General features: G+C 32.4%; 2 protein-coding genes across 2 annotated transcripts; one reads left to right on the top strand and one right to left on the bottom strand.

Moving 5' to 3' along the window:
* Positions 1–728: 728 nt before the first annotated feature.
* Positions 729–5,671, top strand: LOC139875852 (RNA demethylase ALKBH10B-like). Its single transcript, XM_071863145.1, has 7 exons — positions 729–1,251; positions 3,663–3,796; positions 3,885–4,002; positions 4,192–4,308; positions 4,397–4,512; positions 4,800–4,951; positions 5,034–5,671. Exons 1-7 carry the CDS (start codon positions 846–848, stop codon positions 5,479–5,481), a joined length of 1,491 nt encoding a protein of 496 aa, XP_071719246.1. The 5' UTR covers positions 729–845; the 3' UTR covers positions 5,482–5,671.
* A 992-nt stretch (positions 5,672–6,663) lies between these two features.
* Positions 6,664–9,852, bottom strand: LOC139875846 (methyl-CpG-binding domain-containing protein 4). Its single transcript, XM_071863142.1, has 2 exons — positions 9,718–9,852; positions 6,664–7,361 (listed from the first exon to the last, which is right to left on the bottom strand). Exons 1-2 carry the CDS (start codon positions 9,775–9,777, stop codon positions 6,864–6,866), a joined length of 558 nt encoding a protein of 185 aa, XP_071719243.1. The 5' UTR covers positions 9,778–9,852; the 3' UTR covers positions 6,664–6,863.
* Between the last annotated feature and the right edge of the window lie 1,201 nt (positions 9,853–11,053).

Below are 11,053 nucleotides of genomic sequence, written 5' to 3'. Positions count from 1 at the left end.
CGGTTAAAACCAAATTCAATTTTCAAAATCAATATTTTACTTTTTCCCTATGAGATGAACAAACATTATCGTATGAACTTTGTAATACATCATATAAACTAATATATATATATATATATATATATATATATATATATATATATATATATATATATATATATATATATATATATATATATATATATATATATATATATATATAATCGAACGTATATATACAAATTTACAAAATACAATAAGCTAATATAAGATTATAAAATATCATAATACGATACATAGTATATCAAGAAAATAAACAAAATAAATAATCAAGAGAAAGTCGATTTGAATTGGTTACATGTATAAGAATATATAGTGAAAGAAATTAGAACAAATATGAGTTAATAATTTAAATAGGATTTTAAATCCGGATAAATACAATTTAACTTGAAAAGATAAATTGTCTACTCAAATAATATATTTAACATATGTATACAATAATATTAATAACATGCTATGTATATTTAATAAAGTCGAAATTGAATTCGCTTTTATATTCGGTTTTAAATTTAGAAATTTCAAAACCAAAAATCGAATCGAAAACCTTTTTATAAATTCAGTTTGGATTTTTTAGTTTGGTTTCGATTTAGTGTTTGGTTTAAAGGGTTTCAATCAAACCTATTCTAACTATTTCTCTTTCTTATGTGTAGTATTTAACTATTTTCTCATTTTAATGTTACCTTAATTCACTCCCTATATATATAAAGACATTTGCTACACAAATCCCTCTATATACATTTCCTCCCCTCTCTTTCTCTTCAAATCTTAGGGAGTATTTTAATTCATTCAGGAGAACAAAGGGAGGCATGGCACCTTTAACGATGCCAAATTCGCTCGCGAAAGACGCTATTATCTCGTGGTTTCGAGGCGAATTTGCCGCAGCCAACGCGATAATTGACGCCTTGTGTGGTCACCTTTCGCAATCAGAAAACGGAAAATGCGAATACGAGTCGGTCTTCGGTGCAATACATCAACGTAGAATGAATTGGATCCCAATTCTTCAGATGCAAAAATATTATTCCATTGCTGACGTCACTCTTGAGCTTCAAAAGGTGGTTGATCAGAAGATGAGATTAGTAGACGCGAAAAAAATCGAGGAAATTGTCGTTTCATTGCCTGAAAATGAGAATTACAGCGAGAATTTGATTCAAGATGTTGATGCGGAGGTGGTTGACGTTGACGATTCACCGAACAGTGAGATCACTGATTCAGGTATGTTTTTCACGTTTAAATTATAAGAACAAATTATAATAATTATTTTGAAATGAGCTGTTAGAATATGAATATATTTGCATATAATTCGAAGTCTAAATTTGACATATTCAGTCACTGAAATTAACCATTATACATCTGTACGTGTTATCAAGTATGTGCCATTTAAATTTAAAAATAACTTTAAAGCCAATTAAGTTCGTATATTGTTTTATATAATCGGTCCGACTGAAAAACGAAAAGATAAAAGATAAAAGATAACATAAATTTAAATTCTAATATTGTAGTTTTTGTGTCATCTTATATTTTTTTCGATGAACTATATCCTGTGCAACCACATATATGAAACTACATACGAATTTAGGTGATCAATAAAATCATCATCGAATACAATATAAAAACCTACAAAATAAAATATAATGATATAATTAAATAACCCCATATCATTAATCTATTAAATTATGCATACATAATATTAAAATAACAATGTTAATATTAATATTAATATTAAGAAATTAATATTTTCACTTTTGTGATTACTAAATTTAATAATACTGCGTATTACATACTTAAAAATGTACAAATATCGAATTCGAATGCATAATTATACTGAATCTATAACTTTTTTTTATTAGGAAACTAATGTTAATATGGAGTATATGTGAGCATATAGATGATATATCATACAGATATTGATTTATTAGTAGTATTTATTTTTGTTATAACTATTCCTGTTAAGATTACTGTACTTATAATGGAGTACTTTGTATATGTTCCCAAAAAATTATTTGTTAATGATTGTTTAATTGTACGTGGATCCAGAGATGAATTTGTGCACGGAAAGTTAAGTGCAAAAAGCATATAACACGGGCGGCATGTTAATTAATTTATTGATTTTGCCAGTTTAATAAGTTGTCTACAGTGAATAATAAATACAAACGGAAGAAAATTATATCTATTTGAGTTTGAATGAGTTTTTCAAAAAAAATTCAAGTTTATTAAATGGAGTACACTTTAATAAAGTCCCTTTTATTTTTAATTTATTTTCGTAGGACAAAAAATTTAATTGGTAGAAATGAGTTAGTAAAGCGCTAACAAAATCATTACTGGGCTGATTACCTGTTGGTCTCAGATATATTAGGCCCAGTAAAAACAAAAACTAATTTATCAGTGTATTTAGTCTTCATAAAATAATTAATATTCTTTTGATCAAAAATATGCTTGTGAAATATTTGGCTGTATTTTTAGTTTAATTGAATTAAATCATAAATACAGATCATCGTGGAGATATATTTTTCTAATATTAAATACCAAATGCTTATTAACATATTTTGAACATATATTCTGTTTCTAATGACCAAAATCTTCACTTATTTAATCTGTTAATTAAGTCGAGGGCAATAATTGTAGATCCGGTATAACGGACGTCACCACATGCTACATGTTTTTGGGGGATACTGTTTCAATTTTATCATTGGATGCTATTTTTCTAGGTGATGTAATATAGTACAGTAGTAGATTTTATACGGGCCAACTAGCCCATTCACTGGTCACTATTTATTTTTATTTTTTTGAAAGACAAGTTGTTGTCATCGAATACTCTCATTTGCTACACACGCACGCGCTTTTGAGCAGAAAATCCGAACCGCATTACAGGGATCCGAATCTTATACAATCCCGAGGGGCATTCACTGGTCACTATATTATATAGAATAAAAAAATTGTACTTTAACTGCAAAAATCTCCATTAACTCTAAGATTCGACTACCGCAAAAATATTTCCTTTGTGGTTACCTGCCTATTTTATGAGCTTCGAAGGTTTCCGACGTCTATGCGTTTGAGACTAAGTAACTTGTAACCGGTGTTCAAGGAAAAAGAAAACTGTGCTTTATAGAAGAATAGTATCATATACTTTGCTTTTAACTCTGCTTTTTTTTTTTTACTTTTTTTTTTTTTTTTTTATAAAGCCTGCAGCTAAAGAAAGTTATTAATTCATATTGATATAAGCCTAGATAATACTTTACAAACTGCATATATTAGGATTAAATGCTTCGAAATTAAACTATCTGGTTTGCACTGTGTGTAATTAACAAAATTGATATTCAATTGTAACTATCCGACTTTCGATTATTACTATTTGTAAGTAGTAATTTTGACAAGGACTTTTGTATACACACCAGTTGGTGGTTTAGATAGATTACATGTCGGTCAAATTACATTAAACGGTAATAATAAAAGTTACGTCCATACAATGAAAGTCAGATTATATATAATTATATTAATAAAGCTCTAGTTTAGTGTAGTAATGTTTAAATGTTTGGTTTCTTATATGTATATGTATTATGTATATCTCTATTTGCAGTGTTCTTTGTGGATAACAATTCTGAAAATCATTCTGTATTCGAATGCAGGATCTCAAGAAGTTCAATTGTCAGCCGAAAACAACGAGACATGTTCAAACGAAGAGATAGATTGGGAAACTCGGCGTGCTCAAATCAAGTTGACAAAAGGGTTCGTAGCCAAGGAGTCTGTAAAAGGACATATGGCGAGTTCTTTTTTTTTTTCTTCCAAACTTTTAACATAATTCGTGACCCATAAGACCAATCGTAACGATACTTTATTTTGACTAACAGGTGAATGTTGTAAGAGGTTTGAAACTTTATGAAGACATACTTAATGATACCGAGCTTGTTACATTAACTGATTATGTGAACGAACTACGAATAGCTGGCCAGAATGGTGAACTCTCAGGTGGATCCTGTTGTTCGTGATGCTTTTATAGAAAAGGTTACTAAAACAGAACAACTGATACAAACGACCAAATTAAATAAATAAACTAACCAAAAATATATTGTAACACTACGTTATTTGTTTATTGAAATTAGATTTAGAGTGATGTTTGCAAGGACTAAATTTTTATAACGTTTTAACTGTGTGCAGATGAGACGTTTATCAAGTACAACCAGCAGTCGAAAGCGATTAAGAGAGAAGTTATTCAGTTTGGAGTTCCTATATTTGGACAAATAAAAGATGATGCTTCAACTAAATCCCAAGATGGTAAGTATTCTCAGTAAACAACTACTTAGAATTATTAAAATACTAAAAAGGTAAATTTTAAGACTAATAAATATTTATGTGTTTATAGGCTATATAGAGCCAATTCCTGCTCCTCTTGAAGATGTAATTGAGCATCTGATTCAGTATCATTTGATTTCTGAAAACAGACGACCAAACAGCTGCATCATAAGCTTCTTCGATGAGGTATTAATCTTGTTTTCTGATTCAGTATCATTTTGTATGTGGGTTTATACAGTTTAAGATTCACATGTTTTCAAGCAGAGATAGAGTTGAGTCGTTCTAGTTGGGTAACATGTCAAAATGGGTAACTAATTGGTATCAATCAGCCCATTTGGACCCAACACAATTTTGAAATAATATCCCTAGTCAAACATATACAAAAACTAAAAAAATATTCAGTAATAATTTGTTTGTGTTATCTGATGTGATAAATTGACGTCACCAATACCTTTTTTTTTTTTGTTATGCAGGGGGAATTTTCACAGCCTTTCTTGAAACCGCCTCATCTCGAACAACCGATCTCGACTCTGCTTCTCTCTGAATCAACAATGGCTTTTGGGCGTACTTTAGTTTGTAACGATGGAAACTACAAAGGACCCCTCATGCTTTCTCTAAATAAAGGGTAAGCATGTTTACTTATTTAAAATTTTAAACAATTCAATCTCACAGTTCAATCAATATCAATAACTTTTGTTATCTCACAGATCACTTTTAGTAATGAGGGGAAACAGCGCTGACATGGCACGCCACGTCATGTGTCAATCACCAACTAAAAGAATCAGCATCACATTTTTTAAAGTCAAGATAGAAACATCTGAAAACAACTCGTCTCCAATGACACAAGCCATGACTGTTTGGCAACCGAACCATGTTCCGGTCCTTAAAGGCACTGATACAACAAGTGTGGGTCCCAAATGGGGCATGCTTCGAGCACCCCAACTACTTATGTTAGCCCCTGTTCAACCAATGGCAATGAGCCCAAGAAGGTTACCTCGTGGGGGCACTGGGGGCACCGGTGTTTTCTTGCCATGGGTGGGTGGGTCAAGAAAAACGGTAAAGCATTTACCGCCTCGAGCCCAACGAGGACGTCTTCTTGTAGCCGAAACACAGAGAGTCAAACCCACTTCAGATTTGGGCATCAGTGTTTCTTGAAATGATCTAAATCTGTTCGTGTCTTACAATTTGTTTTACGTTTTCAGTTACTTGCTTCCTTGCAGTTGAAGCAAGATATTAGAGGCCTCATTTGTTATCAGTTAGCCTTCAGTTTTTAGATGTCAGTGTTAATTAATCAATTACTATAGAATTTTGTACTTAGTTAAGTTAAACAAGAGTGAACCTATATTAGTCCTTAAATAGTTTTCGCTATGCATTGTTTTCTACATTATATAATCTACATACACAGTAGCTGTATCACTAACTTAACTAAAAAAAAAAAAGCGGTTAAAACATAATTATAAGTGTATCATGCTTGATCTTGTATAATTGTTTGTGTATGAGAGTAGGGTTCCATGACTATACAACATAATTAAGTAGTTAAAAATTTATAAATCTAAGGTGTCAATGAGATTTTCATATAGTAATCTTAATTAAGTGATTTTGTTGTCAAACCTAGGAGTTCAACTAGGTAATTACCACACCTTAATTTTCGATCCAACTTTTAATCAAACACCCAATACTAAAGGCAAGATAGAGGTGTTCAATACTTGGTTCCAAGCCGTTTAAATCAAAAATCAAACCAAATTCAAGTTGAAAAAGCCCGAACCGAAATTGGATTTGTTTTCGGTTCGATATTCAAATCTGAATTGTCTTTCGGTTTTAGTGTTATGAATTCGATTAAACCGAAAAACGAATTCAAAACCGATTTTGACTAACATAACAGAAATTAATTATTATATTATGCATACGAAAAAACAATTTAAAAACAGAAAACTGAACCAAATTCAGGCTTTATGTTTATTTTGTTTAAATTGATTTTTCGATTTTGACCAAAACATAACCGAATTCAAATTCAATTTTCGGTTCGGTTTCGGTTTCGGTTTTGAAATTGAATTCGATATTCGGTTCTGTTTTCAATTTTAATCCCAAAATTTTCAAAACTGAAGAAACCGAACTGAATAAACCGAGGAAATTGAACCGAATAAACCGAAGAACCCGAAACCGAACCGATGAACACCTATATAGACCTATAGGGCAAAATGTCTATACAAATAAAACGTCTTTAATGACCGATTTCCATTGTTATTTTACCATTATGATTTATGAACTTGTACTGTATCGATTTCTGTTTTTTGACTCAGTAATCAACAGCTGCTTAATCAGTGCAGGAAATAAAACTGTATGACAACAAACAAGATCATCATAACAACTAAATCCGAATAGCTAATAGGTCACGGCCACAACAACAGCCACTTTACAAAAGATTCCCATTCAAAATAAGTAGCTCCATAATAAAAGGTTAAACACAAAACCTGACATAAACTACCGAATCCCTGTTTTACTTCATAGTAATAAAAAGTCAAATAAAAAACCTGGCCTTAAGTTGTTGGTGTTTTCTTCTGTTTCTTTGCACTGTTACTCTGACTCTTCTTCTCAACATAATCAGGAATCGTGTCACTCATTACCTTCGGAGACGTAAAACAGAAATCAGTCGGTGACACGTCACTATATTCCGGATGCTCTTTAAGATACGCGATAATTCCTGGGGCAGCTCGAACCCTAGATCCATCCGGAGTGATATACTGTACGTCCATTTTAGAGTAGTCTCTTCGAAGAACGATTACTCTTTGAAACCCTTTTGGGGTTTTTGGGATGTTGGGTTTATCCATGACCCATGTACGAGTTGAGTCGTACTCGATGTCAGCGGGTTTATCGCACGTGATTCCTTCGAGTTTGGTGCAAACGAATGGATCGTCAGTTTGCTTGCTTCGGAACTCTTCGAATTCGTCTTCGGTTGCTAATGTCCTCCACTTGAAACACTCGTTACATTGGACAGCAAATGTGTCGACGGAACTTTGAGGTGGCGGCCTCGATTTCTACAACAATTTGGTTAGTAATGTATTAAATAAAATAAAAAACTAAAAAAAAAGGTAAAGGAAGTTCCAAACAAGCTCGATATAGGGCATGTAACTTTGTGATTTTACTGCTTTTCGTGAGCAAAATTGAAACTTTAGTCCTTTTAACGTGCGAATGAACTTGTATTCTCTATATCAAGCTTTTTCGGGACTAGAAAGTACAGAAAACTATCAATATAGTTAGTTTTACATGTCCTTGATGTCTACATACTTAAATTCTAAAAGTTGGACAACTTTGTTACATGTACATCCTCACAACTATCATTTACTTCACCCCTTAAAGCAGTGTTGTAAACGGCGGCCGTCTCAGCTGACTAGTCGGTTTGGTGACTAGCCCGTCCCGTTTCACTCAAAAACGTCTAATTAGTCGGTCAACACTAAAAAGTCAGGTCAAAGTCACAGTCTGAACCGACTATACATACATTTGAAATATTTATGTTTGATATATATGTGTTTAATATATACTTGTATGTTATTAAGAGTCAATGTTAGTCAACGTCCTCCGACTAGTCCCGACTTGACCGACTAGTCATTTCAAAGTCCCGACCGACTTGTCTCCGTCTCGCAACTATTCCACAACCCTGTCTTAGAGCTCTTCATATGTATAACTAATATGTACTTTCACTTATTTTCCTATCTAGTTAGGAACAATAAAGTACTTTATTCGTAAGTAGATAACCAAAACTAGTCAGCCTTTCAACCTAAAAAAAATACCCTAATTTTACACTAATCATTTAACCTAGATGTTGAAACTCATACATACACTTTCTACAAACCCATTACAAAAGATAAACATACAAATACAAATAACTATAATAGATACACTTCAATATGTACAGTCTTGCTACAAGTTTACTTAGAACAAAGTATGAGAGAGAATCAGTTTTTGATACATGTTTACTAGCAAAAAAGAATGTGTAGTTTTTGGCTATAGACACTTCATACAACAGATTCAGGTGGAGTTTGGGTTTGATAAATTTTTAGAGCTTATAGCCTTAAGTTTAAGCTTAACCTATTAGAGTCAATAAAGTGTGACTTGGTAAAGTTATTTTCGAGGGCTTATGAGTTATTACCGAAGGGATAAGCGAACAAAGATGAGCTTTAATTTGGGGCGTATTTAGGCTTACAAGCTGAAGCCATTTGTTCTCTAAATAAGCTAATCCAAACACTCCCACAATATATAAAAAACCTTTAGATAACCCCAAGCTACTAACTTGTTAAACACGATTAAAATACAAAATTTGCTTTTAACACCCCTACCACGCCCACATCACCTATTTAAATTTAAATTGTTATGAAGAAATCAAAAATGTCTAAACCACCAGGTTTGTGGTCTAGGATACAATACGAGTTCGCAAGTTCGAGTTCTAGGAGAACAAAATATACTTCGCCATCCCAAATTAATAATTCACTTCCATTAGTAGCTAACAATATATATCGAGGTAAAAAATTTTATACCCTGCCTTTCAAAAAAAAAAAAAAAAAAATAATTTATACCCTTACTTTTTACATGTAAAACAAAAATGTAGATAATAATAAGGGGTAAAACTATAAGACTAACAAAAAAATACAGTAAAATTACAATGAAATAATGACTTTTCTTAAACTGTATATATATATTTTTTGTCTGGAGCTACTAAATTGGGAGGGAGTGAGTACCATTTTTGTTCACTAATGACGATCCGAGCTATTCAGTTATGTGGGTGGTTACCCGCTGTTCGCAAAGCGGGTCGAAAACCCGGGATACACAAAAAACAACATGTTTAACATGTGTAGAAATTTTTTTGGGTAAGCGAGGAAACACTCCTATGAACGACTACATCGGCTCCCCATAAAAGGTAAAACCTCGGGTAATCAAGCCCCCCGAGCGCGAGACCTGATACCGGGTGAATTGCACATTATGTGCACCCTCTAGTCACACTCCCTTTTTGAACAATTTGGCATAGCCAGGAATTGAGGAATTGAACCCGACTGGTGTGCTTCATTGGGCAACTCATCATGTGAAGAAATTGATATAGGCTAAATACAAACTCAACACCAACTAATTTATTAACAGCACTTAATAAACTAGAAATTCAAACACTCAAACATAAAACAACAAAAATACCCTTTAAGCAAATTATAAAAGCTGTTTTAGGATTATAATTTATACATGCAGGAACAAAACAAAATACTTAAGAAAATGATAGATCGGATATAAAAACATGTATACATCTGGTTAACATAAAACACTAAATTCAAAATGAAACCCTAAGGAAAAAAAAATTAACTAAATTAGGCGTTTGTTGTTTTCTTGAAATTGAGTTTTAGGACTTACCTTAGCTGATGATTTTGTGGCCGCCGGTGAGCCATTTGCAGACTCTGTAGCTTTCTCCATGCCTCAGTGACTATCGCTCACGTGCTCGACGCGTGATCTGTGTATGTCGTGAAGTGAATTAACCTCAGATTTTATGTTTTAATAACATAACATTTCAATTCCAGACAATATTTGTTGGGAGTACTTATGTAGAGTAATATTTTGCTAATTACTGAGAAAAAAATTAGATTATGTAATTAAATATTTTGAAAATTTATGCACTCGTTGTCCTACAGTTAATTGGGCGTTAAATTCTATACTTTTTAGACCATTTTTAATGCGGCGTCAGAGGGGTCCCGTCAGACGCACTGGCAGTGGGTGACGCCTCCTGACGCTCCTAGTGGGGCGTTACGGCTGACGCGGGAGGGGCGTCAGTCAACTTTTTCACGAAAAAAAAAATGCGTCAGGGTTTCTGATTGGTCCACGTATTTTAATAATTTTAATTTTGTTTTTATTTTTTTTTATTTAAATTATTTATATTCTTTTCTATATAAACACATCAAAACCCATCATTTTTAACCCATCAAACTCAATATTTTCTCTCATTTTAACACTTTCATTCAAATATTTTTTTTGTTTTTTTATTTATTTAAATTATTTATTTTCTTTTATATATAACCATCAAAACCTATCATTTTTAACACATCAAACTCAATTTTTTCTCTCATTTTAACACTTTCATTCAAATGATTTTTGTTTTGTTTTGTTTTGTTTTGTTTTTTTTATTTGAATTATTTATATTCTTTTCTATATAAACCCATCAAAACCTATCATTTTTAACACATCAAACTCAATAATTTATGTAATAGTTAAATTTTATGTAATGGTTAATTTTTATATGTTTTTTAATTATATGTAATATAATTTGTATGCATAATAAAATAAAAAAGAAAAAGAAAAAATAAAACTGGTGGGACCTATTTGACACTGGAGGGGCGTCAGGGTTATTTTGGTGTCAGAGGGTGACACTGCCACGTCAGAGGCAGATTGCACTTTTTGGCCAAAAAGTGGCCAATCTGCATGTGACGTCACATGCAGGGTTATATATGGTCTTAGGCTATTTCTAATGCAGCGTCAGCCGTCAGCTGCTATTCGTTTCTTGAGATGGCACCGATTGATGAATTGTGACGGCAATAGTGCAGCGTCAAAATTTAATGGCACCCGACGTTAGTTATAAATTTGACAAAAACAATAGAAGGCGTGAGATGCTTCAGCAACCAAGAATTATTTAAGTTTTTTAATATTAATAGGGAGGTGCGCTACGAGAGGCGGAAGTAGCTTATACTCACTGGGGGCA

Source organism: Rutidosis leptorrhynchoides, chromosome 1 (genome assembly GCF_046630445.1).
Source record: "Rutidosis leptorrhynchoides isolate AG116_Rl617_1_P2 chromosome 1, CSIRO_AGI_Rlap_v1, whole genome shotgun sequence".
NCBI lineage: Eukaryota > Viridiplantae > Streptophyta > Magnoliopsida > Asterales > Asteraceae > Rutidosis > Rutidosis leptorrhynchoides.
The sequence above is the reverse complement of the archived record's forward strand: the minus strand, read 5'-3'. Positions and strand labels throughout refer to the sequence as shown.

Excerpts from the sequence above, each read along its gene's own strand:
- LOC139875852 (XM_071863145.1), top strand. The coding sequence starts at position 846 with ATGGCACCTTTAACGATGCCAAATTCGCTCGCGAAAGACGCTATTATC. Across the intron at positions 1,252-3,662 it reads CAGTGAGATCACTGATTCAG|GATCTCAAGAAGTTCAATTG; the intron begins GTATGTTTTTCA and ends ATTCGAATGCAG. Across the intron at positions 4,003-4,191 it reads CCAGAATGGTGAACTCTCAG|ATGAGACGTTTATCAAGTAC; the intron begins GTGGATCCTGTT and ends AACTGTGTGCAG.
- LOC139875846 (XM_071863142.1), bottom strand. The coding sequence starts at position 9,777 with ATGGAGAAAGCTACAGAGTCTGCAAATGGCTCACCGGCGGCCACAAAA. Across the intron at positions 7,362-9,717 it reads CCACAAAATCATCAGCTAAG|AAATCGAGGCCGCCACCTCA; the intron begins GTAAGTCCTAAA and ends AAATTGTTGTAG.